Below are 20,823 nucleotides of genomic sequence, written 5' to 3' on the forward strand. Positions count from 1 at the left end.
AATTAAACAACTACGTATCTTGCACCTTGAAGCATAAGTTTGTTTACTTTTTCCCCTTCTAGGAGGAGATTTTGTTTTGTTTTAGTGTTCAGAATTTCTGAGTTGTTGACTGAAGTTATTTTGGTCAGGATTTTTTATTTGTCATGTTCTTCTGGGAGACCTGTCATCTTTAGATTTTATTTATGAATCCTGTCTTCATGATCGGTAGCTTTGCTTCCATTTATATGATGTGTTTTCTCAATGTTAAATGTTTAAGCCTTTCCTTTTTTTCCTCATAATGTCTTTTACTTCACTATATTTATATTTACAATCTATTATTCTATCACTTCTTTGGGAAGACCAACTACCATAGATTCAATTTCTTTTAATTCTGCTATTTCTGCTGTGTAAGACATTAAGTCCTGCCACTTTCTCCTTCCTAGCTTCTAATGTCAGGATTATCACACTTTTGATAATTCTTGAGTCCCTACTATAGTGTCAGGTTCTTTTAGAAATTCATTAGGTACTATGTCTTATTAAGTATTTGTTTAATTTCCTTTTTCTAACAGTTTTTTATACGTTTATGATATTTTAGAAGCATTTGCTTCTAATTTTAGAATCTTTTACCTGCTTTAATACATTTATCTGCTTTTGCTCCAGGTTTTAAATTGTATTCTATTCCTTTTGAAATCTTTGATTGTTTTTTCTCTTTTCCTGGGGTTTGTTATTACTTTCCCTGTGATGGAGTGACAAAGTTGTACATATTATCCCTCTAATGAATATATTCTATTCTAGGCTCTTCTTTTGCTTTTGTCTTAGAAGGAAGAAAAGGAGAAGAGAGAAGGAGAAATAAAGAAGAAAAGGAAGAGACTTTCAAGGGCCCCCATGCCTCCCCTGGCCCATCTACAATGTTCTTGGGAAGCCTATGCTTAAAAATGAACAGTGAGAGAGAACTCACTTTCTCAAGAGATAGCTGATTCTATTGAAACTCTCATTTAAAGTATATGTATATATATATATATATACACATATATGTATATGTGTGTATATATATATACATGTATATGTATATATATATATGTATATATATATATATATATATATATATATATATATATATATATATATATTAAGATGAAGATTATCTGAGTTTGGCAATAGCAAACTGCATGTACCTGACTTAGGATGTTATCCCATGACACCAAGCTGAAGAGCTTCCTCTGGGGGACTTCGACAGCAAGAGAGAGGGCATTGATAAGAAGATTATCCTCAATCCGGTTGCCAACCACGAAATTGATGCAGCCCTTCCAATCAGCCTGTTTGCCAAGTGAAAAAGAAGACTTTGTCATGATCTCACTAGGAGGTCTTCCCTATAAAATGGAAAGAAGCAACTGTAGAGGCTAGAGGGGAAAGCCCTGAATTGAGATTTAAAGACAAAAACATTAAATTCCAGTTTTGCTTTTTACACATGAAACAAAAGCAGGGCATAGAAGGTTCTACTTGGGAGTTAAGACGACATGGATTCAAATTCAACCTCAAATATTTGTTAGTCAAAGAAACCCGAGACAAGTCTTTTCCCTTTTGCTGGTCTTAGTTTTCTCATCTAGAAATGAGAAAGTGGGGTTAGATGATCTCTAAGATTCTTTCTAGGGCTACTAAGTGGCAAAATGTTAGATGGCAATGTGTTGGACCTGCAGTCATGAAGACTCATTCATATTTGTGAGTTCAAAACTGATCTCAGACAACTTACTAGTTGACTGACCCTGGACAAGTCACTTTGTCCTATTTGCCTCTGTTTCCTCATGTGTAAAAATCAGCAGCCAAACAACTTTAGTATCTTTACCAAGAAAACTTCAGGGGGAGGGGTCACAAAGAATTGGACATGACTGAAGCAACTGAACAATAGCAAGTGAAAAATTCTTTCCATCTCTGAATAGAGTTACTTGGTGCTGGGAGAAGGAGGCTATATTTGGAGCCACAGAGTCACAATTACCTCATGGATGTGAAGGACTTTATAAATTGTCCAATGTAGTCCATAGTTGAAAAAAGGATATTTATTGAGTGGTATCATCCAGCTTCTGCTGAAAAGCTTCCACTGAGGAAAATATATATGAACTCTGGAATAAACTCAGCCTAGTTTGGAAGGTTTTCACTATTAGTGTATTTTTCTTGATATCAAACTTAGGTTTTTCTTTTTTTTTCTTTTTTGCTACTACTCTTAGAGCAGAGCTCACAAAACTCCTAAGTGTGGCCTGAACCAGATTAAAATGTAATTGGATGGATGGCTAGGCGGTTCAGTGGATAGAGCACTGGCCCTGGAGTCAGGAGTACCTGAGTTCAAATCCGGCCTCAGACACTTAATAATTACCTAGCTGTGTGGTCTTGGGAAAGCCACTTAATCCCATTTGCCTTGCAAAAGCCTAAAAAAAATGTAATTGGGAATGTTGAAATGTTTAAGTAATTAAATAAAAATGTGATACAACATAGATAATATTAATTTGTGGTTTTTCTAAGTCACTATGTGATCCATAGAGATTAGAGGCTAACAACCCTATAAATCAAAAATTTCTTCCATATGATGAGCATTCAAATACTTGGAGATAGTTCACTGTCCCTGCTCTCTTCTCTGAGCTAAACATTTCCATTTCCTTCATCCAGTCCTTGCAGATCATAGACTTGAGACCTTTATCATTTAGTTTGACCTCTTCTGTGTATTTTCAACATTTTTAGGAAAGCCTAAATAGGTTTCATTTTACAATAACCACCACCCACTACTATCACTAGCACCACTACCAACAAACCTACCAAGGAATTCACTTTTAACCAAGGTCATACTTTAAGAAGAATATTAAAATGACAGGAGGTGTTAAACATCATTAAATGGGAAGACATATATTCCTGTAAGGTATTTTTCTCTGGCATGTAAAATATCCAATGCAGAGTTCCAATGAAAAAGGAATTCTCTTTTCTTGTTAATAATAATGACAATCACAAAAATAACAAAAGGAGTAGTAATAGTAGCATTCATATAAGACTTCAAGGTTTACAAAAGACTTCATAAAAATTAACTTATTTCATATCTCACAATTATCCTAGGAGGCAGGTGCTATTTAAGTCCATGAAGCAGAGATAAAATGACATTCTCAAATGTCTGTGATTGGATTTGAATTCAAGTCTTCCTGACTCCAGGACCAGTTAGAATAGAATAAAGATCTCTTTAGGATACAAGGAGCTTTAATGTTGTAACAACCAAGATCTCAGGTCTTGAAGGACACAAAATCCTGATAGGAAGATATCAGGAGAAAGTTTGTTGGACAAAGGCAATAAACCACCAGATTACAAATTAATCTCTCAGTTCTCCACTGTTTACATCTAGATTTGATCTGAAGATTACATTTCCCTAAAAGAAGCCAGTTTTAGCTACAAGATGGTCTAATATGACCTGTTTGATAAGGAAATTAATTGGAATCAAAGATTCCAAAAATTCTAAACCCAGGTTTTGCTATTCATTTTCTATGTAACTTTGACCAAGTGACTTTAATTTTCTGGGCATCAGTTTCCTCATCTGTAAGATAAGAGGGTTGCATTACATGGTCTCTATGTCCTGTGATGCTATATCCAGGTAGGCTTAATCCACAAAGCCTGAAGAGTGTACAGTAAAGTACATTATTCTGCTTCAAACCAGTCGCAAGGCAGTAGAATTAGATCAAATATAACTCTCCCAATCAGCAAAGGGCAGCTTCTAATTAAGATTTAATTCAGACACTTTAAACAGTTTTCTGGAATTTTGAGGACTACACATTAACAACAAACAGATACTCTTTTTCATGTATCACAAACATAAACTGGGTTACACTTTACATTTCAATATGTGGCATTCCTCAATCACAGAACAATTCTTGAAAGTGTCTACAGAACCCAAATTCAATTTATCAACTGTGATAGTCAACATTATAGTGTGCTTTATGGTTTGCTCAGTGTTCTGAATTATTTTATTTGAACATTAGCCATGTAAAGTGGGTTCTGCTATTGTGATTCCCATTTTACAAGTGAGGATTTAAGATTTAGATGGGTTGGATGACTAATCCTATGTAAGAGTCAAGTGTTAAAGGCAGGATTTGAACCTAACTCTTGCTTGATCTCTTCCACTGCTCTTTTTTAGCATACCATACTGCCTATTGTTTCTTCTTATATAATGATAGAATGAATAATAAATAAAATATATTCATCTTAATAAAATAGAATTATGTAATTTCCCATTCACAAAAAAGGGCCTTCCTAGAACATTGGATTCACATAAACTGAGTTCTTGAATTGTTCTTTTTGATGTGATTACCTCTAATCAGGTCCAATGGGATCATCAAAGAAGAGAATTCAGAGGCTACTTGAAAAGAATACAGTAGAATGTTGGATGCTTGTGGACAGAACTGGCAACATGGATTCTCAAGTGGGTATGCAGTGGCAACCCCTGGGAGAAGATACTAGAGATTTTATGTGATCTCTGAATCTCCAGTAACCTACCTGAAGCCAGGTTGTGGATGTTATCATGATGTGAGATGGTGCGGATAATCCTTCCTAGCCATGCAGTGAGGTGGGGTTTATGTGACAGAGGTGAGACAGTGTTCCCTTTCCCAATTTTCCATTCTCCTTGTTACTGTGGGACCAAACATTTCTTTTGGGTTGAAGTACACAGTACACATCAAAAGGGGGGGAAGGAAAAGAATGGAATATGAACATTCAGATCAATATAAATAACTAATGACAGGGTGGATAAGCTACTAGATCTGGAATCAAGATGTCCTAGGTTGTTTGTGTGACCCTTGTCATGGAACCATTCTGTGCCTCAGTTGTCTCATCTGTAAATGAAGGCATTGTTCTCTGTGGCCTCTTAGATCCCTTCTAGCTCCAAATCTACAATTCCTAATCAGGTTTAATGCTATGCTTTTCACTTTCAACTTTACTTTGCAAATTTACTTTATATTTGAAGAATACTTCTTGGAGATCACTTAAGTTGTGAAGGGCATTTAGACCCCGTGGGATGCATGATCCAAGTGAATTGTAATTTTTATAGAATTAAATCATATATTTAGATTAAACAAGAATCCAAGGAGGCATTAATAGGAAAAACTGAAATACAGCAGGACCATGGAAGTCCTGTCTGTGTGTATAAAGAGAGACTGAAAAGGAAGCTGAGATGTATAACTGCTTGGTTCTATTTGCACCTGTACAGTTACTTTAGCTGGTAGCAAAAGGGGTAGAGTGCCATCTGAAGTCTGACCACACTAAATACTTCTAATAGCTATGCACATGCCCTTTACTTAAAGCCAATGTGTAAAATAAATACTTCTAAGAGTGGGGGACACACACTGTTGTCTTTTACACACCAAATACATAAGTATTAATTCACTATCTCCCTGACATTATATATTAACCTTTACAGGTCTTCTTTATAAAATGGTGGGCTGGACTAGATAATCTCTCATTTCCTTTCCAGTTCTAAAATTCTGTGATTCTGACAGAATGCAATCCCATTTCATCAAGGACCATCAAAAATATAAAAGGAGTGAACTGTAGAATAAACCTCATGTAATGAAACAGCTTTTAGAGGCTTTTTCTGTTTCCTGTCCAGTGGATGTCTACTTTAATGAATGAACTTGGGTGTAGATGAGGAGAAAAGACTTGACCTGAGATTTTGTCTATCAGGTAGAAATGACCCTTCAAATTCCCTTATGGCTATTTCATCTATCATCCCAGGCATTTAAATAAAACCTCTCTGGCTCCTGAATCCCAACCACTATCACCAAAAACTAGCAATAAGAGGATAACAACAGCAACAATATATTAGTATTACCAACACATTTGTTTCTGTTGTTGTAAGAGAAGGAAATATATTTCTCTAGTTAGTTGCTCAGAAGATGAAAAGTATGTGCATTTATGACATTTACCCCCTTCCTCAACTGATATATAAATTTTTATCTCGGTCACTAAGGAAATTTTGTTTCTTGAATATCAGGTCCTACAATCTATGGCCATGATTTTTGGCAATTTTGAAATTTGAAAATGTCAATTTTTAAACTCAATTCCATTGCAATAAATTCCCAGCTCTCTTATTATCCTTCTCTCTCCTCTATTACTGATTTATTATAGCAGTTAGTGGAAAGGAAGATGGAAGAGACGAAGGGAGAGGATGAGAAAGACAAAATTTTCTTTCATGTCAAAAGGTTGGAGGCAATCTGGAGCAGTGGATGGTCTCAAAGTCTCTGAGTAAGAGGAGTTAATTTGAACCTCAGGTCTATCACTTAGCGATGGGACCTTGACTGAGGCCACTTATTATGAGCTCAAATTGATCATTTGTAAAATAGGAACATACTTGTTGTGAAGACCATTGGGATAATGTAGATAAGAAGTGTATCATAACTATAAAATGTTTTATTAAACTGAGTTCTTATGATGAAGGGTAAGTGGTGGTGAGGAGATAACATTACCAACACACCAACACATCTACTCACAGGTAGATAGAGTCCCTTACAAGTTCTGTCATCGACATTGTGAAATTTAATAAAAATTACTACTTAATTCCCTACCAAAAAAGGGATTTTTTATAGTGGTGGGAAAATTAAATGTCTTAACTATTATGAAACAAATCAGGAATACAGAACTGGAGTGGAATACCTGAAATCATTAGAAAATATTTTGAAAACTATGTTTCAGTACAATAGCCTTTCTTTATAATTTTTTGTATATTTTGTATATTTTATATATTTAAAAACATCATTCATATAAAATGTCTAATGATTAAAAACTGGTGTGAAAATGTAGGGAATATTGGGGCAGCTAGGTGGTGCAGTGGATAGAGCACCGGCCCTGGAGTCAGGAGTACCTGGGTTCAAATCCGGTCTCAGACACTTAATAATTACCTAGCTGTGTGGTCTTGGGCAAGCCACTTAACCCCATTTGCCTTGCAAAAACCTAAAAAAAAAAAATGTAGGGAATAGAAAGTGATTATTCTAGGTTGTATACAGTTCTGCTCCTTGGCAAGTAGTTTGTTCATTGACTGGCATGTTTAAAAATTATCTCTGGCTTGGGGTTACCCTATTGTGCTTTGGGGTAAATTACTTCAAACTGTTCCACCTGCATTCTCTATAACGTCCTTCAAATATTCATTAAGCAGGGATACAGGAATTCTATTAGGCGTTAGACACAGAAAAGTGAAAAACAATACCATACCTGACTTCAAAGAACTTAATCGAAGATATCTATGTAGGCTATCCCTTCACCAATTTGCCCCATACCAATTTATACAAATGGCTATCAGATGATTCCATTATGACTTCTGACTTTGTCACAGATGCCTGCTGCTGGAGTTACCATTTAATTTTTTTTTTTTACTTATTTAAGGCAATGGGGTTAAGTAACTTGCCTATGGTCACAGGTAGGTAATTATTAAGTGATCCTCCTGACTCCAGGGCCGTGCTCCATCCCCTGCACCACCTAGTTGCCCCTGGAGCTACCATGATTATAACTTCTTTATCCCCCCCCTTTTTATTTCTCTTCCCCCCTTTTGCTATTATTTCCTCCCTTCTGTCTCCTATTGCTGGAGACCCCTGATTAAGTATATTTCAATTGTAACCACAACTGTAGTAACTGCAGCTCCCTTAAGATTTCTCAGGGAAGGCCTCCAACTGTCTTATCCTCACTCAGACTCATTTTGTAGTTTCTTGGTGATGCCAAATTCAAATGGAAACAAGAGCCATAAAAACATACATTAGGATATCCCTGGGTCACATAGTGACTTAGTTTTAAAATATAATATTATCTTTGTTTTATGTAGTTGTTTTGTTAAATATTTCCCAACTACATTTTAATTTGTTGCAGATTGCCCTGGAGGGTGTTGCTGCCTATGGCCTAGACAAATTCCAACAGAGGTTTTAAGGCTGGGGTACATAAAATTATTAAAAAGAAAATATTTTGAAAACTATGTTTCAGTACAATAGCCTTTCTTTATAATTTTTTGTATTTTATTTTATACATTTAAAAACATCATTCATATATAGATTTCATCAGATTGCCAAAGGGGTCCATGACCCAAAAATGATTAAGAACTCCTGCTGTAAAATAATGACATCATTAGAATCCTAAAAAACACAGTAAGATATAACTGATGGACTTTCAGAAGACTGTTGCTATTGTTCAGCCTTTTTTTCAGTCATTTCCTACTCTTTGTGATCCCATTTGGGATTTTTCTTGGCAAAGACACAGGATTTGTATGCCATTTTGTTTTCTGGCTTCACTTCGGAAGACAGTACTTTTTATCCAAAAAGTGGAATAAGTTACTTTGAGTTGTATTGTGATTCCCATCTTTGGAAGTCTTCAAGAGAAAGGTGGTTGGTTGAATGTTCATTTAAGATGCTGTCAGTCGTATTTCTACTTAGGTAATTTGATTGAATTGAAATAGCCTCTAGATTCTCTTAGAATTTAGATATTGAAACATTCTGAAGGTTCCATTCCTGAAGTGGTGCACCAGGTGGCAGCACTGTGCTTTGAAAAGCCCAGAACTGGAAAAATAAAAAAAAAAAAAATAAAGCTTGGGCTCACTCCTGTTCTCCATAAGGAATGAGGAAGAATAGTGAAATAAATGTTTATCCAAAGCTATGGTTTTTTGACCTACCAAGCTGAACATGCTTCCAAGTAGTGATTGTTTTCAAATGTCTTAAGAGTGAACAAAACCTCTAACGGATTGGTTTTGGAGAAAACTGGATTTGGCAGTGATCACCACTTCACTCTTTCCTCTTTGGGATGTCTACTTAGAAGATTGATCCTCTCTGCCTTTATAACTTTCATGCAAGTCACTGGGTTAAGAATGGTGCAAGGAATTTGGATTTAGCAATCATGCCCCAGTTACTTCCTAGCTGTGTGAAAATGGATGAACAGTTTTATCTCATCTCTAACACTGAGGGGGGAAAAAGGGACTTCAACTCAACGATCTCAGGGAAGTATGATCCCATGAGTTTCGATTTCAATTTGACAAATGGCAAGGAATTCAATGATTGATTAAAGAGGTTTGGTCAAAAGTGCCAATGCTAATAATATTAAAAGTTCACATTTACAGGGGTGATTCAAGATTTACAAAACTTGCATCATCTTATTTAATAGCACAGAAATTTAACTAAGTTAAAAAAAAGCCCAGGAAAAACAGGGACCTTATTTGCTTAAAGGAGGTCAAAGCCTGTGATCAGATTTAAAAAGAAGGAGAGGGACAAGTTAGACAGTGTAAAGTAAAATAAGGCCTAGATTTACTCAACCTTGAGAACTCCTAGTGGGATGAAAAGTCTTCTGAAGGGATATCTGGTTGGTTCAGTGGATGAGCATGAGGCACTTGGGAGTCAGGAGGACCTGAGTTCAAAAATGACCTCAGACACTTACTATGTGATCCCAGGCAAGTCTCAACCTCAGTTTCCTCATCTGTAAAAGGCTTGTTGTCAAGATCCAATGGGGTAATATATGTAAAATACTTTGTAAGTTTTTAGGTGCCAAGGAACCCAAGAAAAATAAAAATTGGCCCATAACTTCATGCAGTTCCTTCTACTTCCTCAAAAATAGACTGAAAAAGCAAGTAGTGCATAAAAAAAATTGCTTGGTTTTTAAAACTTCTAAACATTAGTCTGGAGTTAGAAAGACCTGAGTTCAAATTTGACCTCAGACACTATCTAGCTGTGAGATCTTGGGTAAGTCACACTTAATCTTGTTTGCCTCAGTTTCTTCATCTGTAAAATGAACTGGAGAAGAAAATAGCAAATCATTCCAGTATCTCTGCCAAGAAAATCCAAAATAGATCTCAAAGAATCAGACAGAATTGAAACAATTGAATAATAGGTAACATTAGTTTAATGACAGTATTCTAAACGGATCTTTGTCCATTGACAAACAGATCGATGAACTTTTAGACAAATTGAACCACATTCATATTGACAAATTATCTATAATGTGAAATCAAAGCAATAAAAAGTTGCAACTAAATTAAAAGGTTGGCTGGTGATCTTTCACAAAAGAATTGGTAGTTACTGAATGCCCACAATGAAACAAGAAACATGATTTCATGGTCTACTTGGAAATGTTGAATTGCAAAGTTCATGCTGACTAAAAGTAAAATGACCTCCTTGCTGTTCTTCATACATTCCATCTTCTGTTGCTATGCTTTTTGCATAGGCAGTCCCCCCCCATGCTAAGAATATACTCCCTTCTCATCTCCAACTCTTAGAATCCCTAATTTTTTTCAACTCTACATGAATTTTTTTCTGATCTTCCTAAATGGCAAATGCCTCATTCTAAAATTAGTTTATATTAATTTTGATAAAGGGGAATCTGCATGGTATAATGAATGATCATCCAGGAAGACCAGGAAGACCAAGGTTCGAGTCTCACCTCTGACACATGCTGGCTAAATGAGCTCTGTGGTTATCATGATGCCTAGACACAGAGTGCTTAATAAATGCTTATTGAGTGATTTAACCCCTCAAGAAAACTCACTAAGATTTTAAGCTACATTGATGGAGGAGACTTCTCTCTACCAATGAAATCATTGATCCAGTCCCTATCCATTATTCTGTATATACTTAGATAAGAACATGTTATTTCTCTATATAGAATATCAATTCCTTGAGGGAAGTGATTGTTTTATCATGTATTAGTCTGGCAAACAGTTGACCCTCCATAAATGTTTTTTGATTTACTGACTGACAAGTTCACCAGGAGATAATTTCAGATTATATGTCAGCATCTGCAGTAGAATTGATGAAATTTGAAATTCTATGTAGCTCTAAACAAGGCCCACTAGACTATATAAAGATTCTCAATCTGAGTAGCTGATGGTGCAAGTAGTTAAGCATGTTGGACCTGGAATCAGGAAGACCAGAGTTCTTACTTCTCACTTGGCTTAAACTGCTTTGGAACTTCAATAATTGACTTTACCATCATGCTCCAAGAAACTCATTATTGAGATAAGTTCAACATCCTGTAAATTCTCATCAGCCTTGACACTCTACCTCATCCCTATTCTCTCTCTCTCTCTCTCTCTCTCTCTCTCTCTCTCTCTCTCTCTCTCTCTCTCTCTCTCTGTTTGGAGGGTGGGGTCATTTCTTCATTTTAAAGATAAGGGGTTGGGGATCAGAGCAATTAAGTGATATATTCCAGGTACATAGATTAGTGACTGGAGGATAAAGAAACTGAAACAAGATTGTTACTTTCTCTATTATACTATTTTGCCTCCTCTAATTGGTCAATGATACTCATAAGTATAGCTATTTTTGTTCACTTTTCTATTAGTATATTCATTATCTTCATTGTAGTAAGATCAGACCTGTTTTAGCTATTTCTTAAACTATTTTTTGGAAGTAGTCACTGGTGACATGAAATCAACTGTACTTTCACTTCTTATGTGTATGTATTAATTTATGCTAATTGTTCATCCCATAAATTGTGAATTTTTGAATAAAGTAATATCATTAGCAATCTTGCTCAAGGAATATTTGAGGTAATACAGAATGTTACCAAGAGAATACTGGTGTTAAAGAGAGGGTGTTTGTTATAATGAGCCATTGGGAGTCATTGAAAGCACTGGGCAGTTTTCCAAATGTAATCCTGTTCCATTGCTGCCTCCTAATCCAATTTTAACCAAATTCATTATGAATTTGCATCAGTTGTCCAAGATGTACTCATTGGGGGATTATTCAACATACTGCCCATCCACCTGTGTGTCAGAATCTGGACAATATGTATTTTTTTAATCCACTTTGTTTTTCCGGCATGTATGGTTAGACTAATCTCTTTAGTATTAATGTAGTTTCACTGAGCTGCTTTGTAATTCATTTATCTAGGGATAAAATGCAATTAGTATGTCATCTATAAATAGGAACATCTGGAAAACCTTGTCATCAGCTTGAAGTCCTCTTTTGCTTTGGGTCATTTTCCAGGACATTAGCATGTACCACTGGCCAAAATAGGCCTTCTTGTGTAACATCTCATTTTACATCAATGCTTAATGGAATGCTGGATATTGTTATCACTCTGGTCTTTTTGTTTTTTACTATATAATAATATAATTTTGAAATATGTTTGAGAGATATTTTAGGAGACCCTTCTTCTAACAACTCAAATTCTTTAAAGCATCTCTCTTTGTAAAAGTGTAAACATATTCATCCTATTTTGTAATTGTCTATTGCTGTCCTTTCATATTCTTCTAAAATGTTCTCAGGATAATCTGCCTTAGATGGATCTAATGCAAAACTTTCCTTTAGCTCATCTTTCCCCTCAAAAAGCATTTTTTTTTGCATTTAGTGAGACAATGTTGTTTGTAATTTTTATTTCGTTCTTTCTCTACAATGTTAGCAAATGAATTGTACTCAAAACCTAAGATCATATGATAGATTTGATGTGGAAGAGACCCGAGATATATAATCCAAGTATTCTGATTGCATTCTTAAGCACCTCATGTTGAAGCTGAGGTCTAGAGAACGTGATTAGATTTAAACCAGTCTTTCAGAATCCAAATTCAGAACTCTTTTCATTAAACCACATTGACTCAACTTGTCTGAGTGATATTGCTGAGATACTAGAAGAACAAGTGGGTTTCTAATACATTGGGTAGTTCTTGGATGGTAGAATTATAGAACATAGATGAGAATTATTTACAATGATGGAATGAAAAGAAACACTTTTGATCTGAGTAACTCCCTCCATTTTAGAAACTGACTTCCATTCCATCCAAAACAGGAATGCTACATATCCCCTCTGCTTTTTTTACATTCAAACTCACTATGACCTCTTTATCTTTGCTACTAGATGGAAAAATTAGATTAAAATCTGACTGTTGGCTAAAAAGTTCAGAAGTAAAAGTAAATGAAGATAAGAATGGAAGGCTAAATTGATAGAAATAGCTATTTTTCTTAAAGTACAGGGTGGATTTTAGGGGAACCCCGATAAGAAGTAACTTAAAACTCTATTTATTAAGGGGGATTTTCTTTCTTAAAGAGCACCTCCCACAGATATGTGTGTCTTAATGTTACTGACTGAACCTCCTGCTGCTCTTATATATCTAGGCATGAGAGCTATGAAAAGTTGTGGAGAAGCTTAAAATTTGTGTCAGTTTGATGAATACCAGAATGGATGAAATCACAGATCTAAGTTATAGTGTAATAAGTCCTGAGGGGAATACTTAATCTCAACCAAGATAAAAAAATCTCAACCAAAAAACTGAAAATCTTTTATAATATAAAAAGACAAATATTTGTGTGGCTTTGTAAAATAAATTCCTCTTCAATAAGGAATCAAACCTGCTAACTGTAATCTTTCAACTATATTTTTTGGTCCTTGAAAAAAGTTCTTTAATACAAAGTTGTAAGCATTCCTTGATGCCTTGATGGGCCTGTGATCTCCATGATGTGGGTACTCCTTTAACCAGGATAGACCAGAATCCAGCTGTGCAGTTCATGAAAGAAAGTTGCTTGCATTTTACCATGAAAATTCTAAACTTATGTCATCTTAAGGTTAGGAAAGTCATTGGTACTCTAAACTTTCCTTTTATCAGTTTGTCTAGAATAGAAATTGTCATTATCAATAGCATCTCTTTTAAACAGAAAGGCAAACAATTGCACACAAATGAGAAGATAAATTGTCCTCAGTCTTTTAGGTAGCCCGATGAAAGAGATTATTGATTAACCTGTCAGATTCTTGAAGGGGAAAATTGTGATTGATTTATCAACAGGTGTTGTTGGGTCTGAAATCAGGAAGATGGTTCAAATTCAGTCTCAGAGACTTGCTATATGTGGGACTCTGGGCTAGTTATTTCAAAATTTCTGTCTCAACTACTTCATCTGTAAAATGGGGATAACAATGGATAACATTGTAAAGCACAGACATTATATAAATATTAGTTATGATTATTATTATCTCCTATGGATTAGTATATAAGGATTTGTATGTCATAGGAACTTAAATATTTTGTTGAATAAACTTGAACTTTAACCATATTCACTTATGATGAATGCATATTGATTGGTTATAATTTATTATTTAATAATTTTAATAGTTCTAATTATGACAATTGTTATTATATGAGCTATTAATTCCCTGGTATAGGGAACTCAGTCTTAAGGATTAAGATTTACAATTACTCTAGAACTTAAAAACTAGATCAGATGCTCTTAACTTGGGAACCATGGCTAGATTTTTAGGGGTTCCATGAACTTAGAGAGGGGGAAAAACTATGTTTTCATTTTTATGTACAGTTACTTAAATTTAGTATTTCTCCAATTATATGTTTACAAACAAAACAAAAAATGATTCTGAGAAAGAAGTACTATAGGCTTCACCTAATTGCCAAAAGGGTCCATGACACAAAGAAAATTAAGAATCCCTGAGTTAGGAAAAAGTCAGAAGAGATTGGGGGAAATATAGTAGAATACAACAGGAAATTACCTGGATGTCCCAATTTCCCTCCAAAAAACTTAAAACAATGACTCGATGAAATTAAAGGGGCAGAAATAGTAAAAAGTCAGAATAAATTAGTTGTCTCATCTAACATAACTTAGGAAGATATTAGGAATGCTATGGCCTATCATCATATCATCAAACAGTAAATCTTGGAGGCAATTGTGTCTGTGCAGTTGCAGTTTAGAGAACTTTCCCTCCACTGATGATGATGTGAGGTTGGAGGTTGGAGTGAGGTTGGACAGCTTATCAAGGGAAGATTGCAGGAGCTGCTGCTGACAAAAGACCCAGGGTCCAGACCCATAGACTAGCTGAGGAGGGAGATCAGTGGTGCATTTTTGAGACCATGAGGAGTGGAAGCATTTGTAGAATGGGTGGTCATTCATAGACAAAGATATGTCAGAAGAGTAGTGAGCACACCTAGTCTTGGATCATAGCACACTAGATGAACCAAAAGGTCAAAAACTCTCAAAGAGAACCCTGAAAATAACAACAGATAAGCCCAAGACATTATTCCCCACATCCTGAGAATAGAACTCAACACTAATATAAAATTAATGGTCAAAAATAGTTTTATAATGGGTAGATAGCAGAAAAGAATCTAATCATGGTTAGCAATTATGATGACAGAAAAGATCAGGCTTCAAGCTCAGAAGATGATAATAAATTCAACTTGAATTCTACTTGAAAAGTAGAACTACTTGAAGAGCTTCTCAACAAACCATAAAATGGTCACAACTCCCCCCATACACATCTCCTATGCTTGAAAGAGCTTAAAAAACCTTTGAAAATCAAATAAGAGATGAAGAGGGAAAACCTCAATAAAATAAATAAGGAAAGAAAAGTATGAATAACTAGAAAAGAAGAGATTCAAAAATTTAACTGAGGAAAATAACTTAAAAATTCGAATTTGGCAAGGGCAAATAATAACACATCAAGAAATAATAAATGTCAAAAGAGTGAAAAATAGAAGAGAACAAGAAATATATCTCATTGGAAAAACCACTGACCTGGAAAACAGAGATGATAAAAAAATTATTGGACTACCTGAAAGTAGTAATAAAAATAAAAATAGTCTAGTCACTATACTTCAAGAAATTATTAAGCAAAATTACCCTGAAGTTTTAGAACTAGGTTGAAAATAGAAATTGAAAAAAATCTACCAATCACTGACTGAAAGAGATATTTTTAAATTTATTTTTATTAAAGATATTATTTGAGTTTTACATTTTTCCCCCAATCTCGCTTCCCTCCCCCCTCCCCCCCACAGAAAGCACTCTGTCAGTCTTTACTTTGTTTCCATGTTGTACCTTGATCCAAATTGGGTGTGATGAGAGAGAAATCATATCCTTAAAGAAAAGAGAAGTCTAAGAGGTAACAAGATCAGACAATAAGCTATGTTTTTTTCCTAAATTAAAGGGAATAGTCCTTGCACTTTGTTCAAACTCCACAGCTCCTTATCTGGATACAGATGGTACTCTCCTTTGCAGACAGCCCAAAATTGTTCCTGATTGTTGCACTGATGGAATGAGCAAGTCCTTCAAGGTTGAACATCACTCCCATGTTGCTGTTAGGGTGTACAGTGTTTTTCTGGTTCTGCTCATTTCACTGAGCATCAGTTCATGCAAATCCCTCCAGGTTTCCCTGAAATCCCATCCCTCCTGGTTTCTAATAGAACAATAGTCTTCCATGACACACATATACCACAGTTTGCTAAGCCATTCCCCAATTGAAGGACATTTACTTGATTTCCAATTCTTTGCCACCACAAACAGGGATGCTATGAATATTTTTGTACAAGTAATGTTTTTACCCTTTTTCCTCATCTCTTCAGGGTATAGACCCAGTAGTGGTATTGCTGGGTCAAAGGGTATGCACATTTTTGTTGCCCCTTGGGCATAGTTCCAAATAGCTCTCCAGAAGGGTTGGATGAGTTCACAGCTCCACCAACAGTGTAATAGTGTCCCAGATTTCCCACATCTCTTCCAACAATGATCATTATCCTTCCTGGTCATACTGGCCAATCTGAGAGGTGTGAGGTGGTACCTCAGAGAAGCTTTAATTTGCATTTCTCTAATAATTAATGATTTAGAGCATTTTTTCATATGGCTATAGATTACTTTGATCTCCTCATCTGTAAATTGCCTTTGCATATCCTTTGACCATTTGTCAATTGGGGAATGGCTTTTTGTTTTAAAAATATGACTCAGTTCTCTGTATATTTTAGAAATGAGTCCTTTGTCAGAATTATTAGTTATAAAGATTGTTTCCCAATTTACTACATTTCTTTTGATCTTGGTTACATTGGTTTTATCTGTGCAAAAACTTTTTAATTTAATGTAATCGAAATCATCTAATTGGTTTTTGGTGATCTTCTTCAACTCTTCCTTAGTCATAAACTGTTCCCTTTTCCATAGATCTGACAGGTAGACTAGTCCTTGATCTTCTAATTTGCTTATAGTATTGTTTTTTATGTCTATGTCCTGTAACCATTTGGATCTTATCTTGGTAAAGGGTGTGAGGTGTTGGTCTTATCTAAGTTTCTTCCATACTAACTTCCAATTTTCCCAGCAATTTTTATCAAAGAGGGGGTTTTTATCCCAATGGCCAGACTCTTTGGCTTTATCATGAAAGAGATCTTAAAATGACTACTCACAGGAACATTATAGCTAAGTTTCAAAGCTCCTAAGGTAAAGAAAAAGACCAGAATTGAACAAAAAATTTGACCCTCAAATACAAGAATCAGGAGAATCGTAAGAAGGTAAACATGAAAGACTAATCCTAAGGGATTTAATAAGATTAAGCTGTTTAATGTTTTACATGAGAAAATAATATTTTTAATACTTAAGAATGTTATAATTAATAGAATATTAGAAAAAGTATTCACAAATAGAGGGTTAAGGTTTGAGTTGATTATGATGTTTGCTATTTTTTCAATCATTTCAGTTATGTCTGATTCTTCATTACTCCATTTGAAGTCTTCTTTGCAAAAATATTGGAGTGGTTTGCCATTTGCTTCTCTAACTCAATTTACAGATGAGAAAACTGATGTGAACAGTGTCACATAGATATTAGATATCTGAGACCAGATTTGAACTCAGGCCTTCCTGACTACAGGTCTGGCACTGGGTCACCTAGCTGCTCTATTATTATCATTATTATTATTATTATTAATAATAATGTGATTAATAATAAAATTGAGTAGAGTGGTAAAATGGAGCAAAACAGCCCTTATAAAAGAACACTTGAAGTATAGGGGAGAGTGGGTAGAGGGTGGGCAGAATGACAACCTTATTCTCATTAGAACTAGGTCATAGAATAAATCGAAGAAACAAAATTTTTATTAAAAAGAATGATAAGACAACATGCTAAAATTTATGGGATACAGAAAAAGTGGTAATCAGAAGAAAATTAATATCCTTAAATTCTTACATCAATAAAATAAAGAGCAAATCAATGAATTGGACTTGCAGTTCAAAAAATAGGAAAAAGGATAAATTAAAAATTCCCAATTAAACACCAAATTGGAAATCCCCCCAAAATCAAAAGAAGACCATTAAATTAATAAGTAAAACTAGAAGCTAATTTTATGAATTAAATAAAATAAACCACTGCTTAAAAATTATTTTTAAAGAGAGAAGAAAACCAGATCACTAGGATAAAGAAATTAAAAGGGTGAATAAAAGATGGAATTAAAGTAGTTATTAGGAGTTATTTTGCCCAATAAATTTAACAATCTAAGTGAAATGGAAGAATATTTATAAAAATATAAGCTGCCTAGATTAGCTGAAGAAACAGAATTCCTAAGTAGGCCTGTTTTAGACAAAGAAATCAAACAGGCCATAAGTGAACTTTTTTTTTGGCAAGGCAAATGGGATTAAGTGGTTTGCCCAAGGCCACACAACTCAGTAATTTTTAAGTGTCTGAGGCCAGATTTGAACTCAGGTACTCCTGACTCCAGGGCTGGTGCTCTATCCACTGTGTCACCTTGCCACCCCCATAAGTAAACTTATTAAAAAGCATCAGCATCAGCTAGCTTTATAAGTGAATTCCATCAAACTTTTAAAGATCAACTAGTTCTATAAGAAAATAAGGTATTTGGAATAATAGGCAAGGAATTCTACCAACTTCCTATTATGAAACAACTTTAGTGCTGATACCTAAACCAAGAAGAGTAAAAACAAAGAAAACTACAGACCAATTTCTCTAATAAATATTGATACAAAAGTCCTAAATAAAATATTAACTAGGGGGGTAAAATAATATATCATAAAAATTATACATTGTGACCAAGTGGGATTTATACAAGGCTGGTTCACTATAAGGAAAACTATTGACATAATTGTCTTTATCAACAAAATAAAAAATCATAGTATATTAATAAATGCAAAAAACTTTGACAAAATCAGCACTCATTCTATTAAAACACTTGAAAGCATAAGAATATATGATTTTTTTTCTTGAAATGATAAGACACACTTGCCCTAAAACATTGAGCAAGTACTATCTGGGATAGGGATGAGCTAAAAAGATCAGAAGTGAATCGGAGATGCGCATTATCACCACCATTATTTAATATTATACTAGAAATGCTGGCAATAGAAGAAAAAGACTTTGAAGGAATAGAATTAGTAATGGAATGGGGAAAAACTATCTTTTTTTGTAGATGATATGATGTAGAGTTGGAAAATCCTAGAGATTCAACTAAAAAACTAATTTAAAAATAATTTTAGCAAAATAGAGGATATAAAAAACTCACATAAATCATCAATATTTTGATTATGTTACTAACAAAGCCTGCCAAGAAAAGATAGTAAGAATTATTTCATTTAAAATAACCTTAGATAATAAAAAATACTCAGGTGTATATCTGCCCAACTAAGGACTTAGGAGTTCTATGAACATACCTATAAAGTTCTTTTTATTCAAATAAATTCTGATTTAAATAACTGGAGAAATATTGTTCATGGACAAGTTGAGTCAATTTAATAAAAATGACATTTCTATATAATCTACTTGTTCAATGTCACCCCAATTAAACTACCAAAATTATTTTCTTAAGTTAAAAAAAAATCATAGCAAAATTTATTTGGAAGAATGGTAAAGAATTTCAAAATAATCAATGAAAAAATGCAAATGAAACACATCTAGCAGTTCCAGAGCTTAAACTGCATTATAAAGAGGTAATTTTCAAAACCATGTGGTACTGGACAAAAATTGAATGATGGTTCATTAGAATAGAATAAGTGTATAATTTACAGTAGCAAATTACTATATTCACTTGGTTTTTGATAAACCTAACATACCATTTCATACCTATCAGATTGATTAAAGAAGGGGAAAATAATGAATGCTGGAGGGAAATGTGGAAACATTGGGAAACTAATATAATGTTGGTGAAATGGTGGCCCATTTGGAGAGCCATTTGGAATTATGCCCAAATAGTTATATAAAATTGTGTATGCCCTTTGACTTGGCAATATGACTACTAAGTTTATTTCCCAAGGTGATCAGAGAATAAAGGAGAAGAACCTATATCCTTAAATATTTATAGCAGCTCTGTTTGTGATGGAAAAGAAATGGAAATTGAAGCGATGCCTATCAATTAAGGGGATGGATGATTAAGTTGTGATATATGATTGTAACAGAACCTTTCTGCACTGTAAGATGACAAACAGGTGGGTCTTAGTACACAAGGAAACTCTTCTATGACATAATGTAGAGTGAAACAAATAGAACCAGGATAACCTTGCATACAATAATAGCAATATTATTCAAAGAATAGCTGAATGACTAAGATTTTTGGTAATGTGTATTATTCAAATCAACATTGAAGGTCTTATAAAGGAAAATGCTAACCACCTTCAAGAAAAGAACAGCTATATGGAAGGGTTTACTATATGGTTCCAAATATATATATATATTGATATCAAGTGTTGACCTTCTCTAATGAGGGATTGGAAGGGAGGGAGGCTACCTGGAACTCAAAATTAAAAAAAATATTAATTAAAAATTAAATTTTAAAAAGAAATCACTAAGGGGAAAGAACACTGAGGCATCAAATGACTGCCTAGTTTAGTATGCTAGGGATGGACCTGACTCTGAAGTCACTTCTCTATGCATGAACAGCAGCTACCTTTCATTTTGATGATATAGAGGACAAAATCTGATTTTGATGGGTGATTGAAAGGTGATTGATGTGAAATGACTGGCCTGGTTGGTAATACAAAGCTGCATGATGGAAGGAAAACCTTTTTAACAATCAAAATTACCTGAAGAGTTGCTTCAGAGGCAGAGTATTCCCCCTCATTGGAGATCTTTTAACCAAAAGTTGATTGGCCCCATTAGGTCAGAGTGGGG

The 20,823-nt window shown here is 34.5% G+C and overlaps 1 protein-coding gene across 3 annotated transcripts in view; it reads right to left on the bottom strand.

The window, feature by feature from the left end:
- SPAG17 (sperm associated antigen 17) overlaps nucleotides 1-20,823 on the bottom strand; it is a 248,143-nt gene that overhangs the window by 213,038 nt on the left and 14,282 nt on the right. For all 3 annotated transcript variants that reach the window (XM_074188555.1, XM_074188556.1, XM_074188557.1), the window contains exon 2: nucleotides 1,155-1,295. In XM_074188555.1, coding sequence (XP_074044656.1) covers nucleotides 1,155-1,295 — 141 coding nt within the window. The remainder of the gene's footprint in view (nucleotides 1-1,154; nucleotides 1,296-20,823) is intronic.

The sequence above is a fragment of the Macrotis lagotis genome, chromosome 5 (assembly GCF_037893015.1).
Source record: "Macrotis lagotis isolate mMagLag1 chromosome 5, bilby.v1.9.chrom.fasta, whole genome shotgun sequence".
Classification (NCBI taxonomy): Eukaryota; Metazoa; Chordata; class Mammalia; order Peramelemorphia; family Peramelidae; genus Macrotis; species Macrotis lagotis.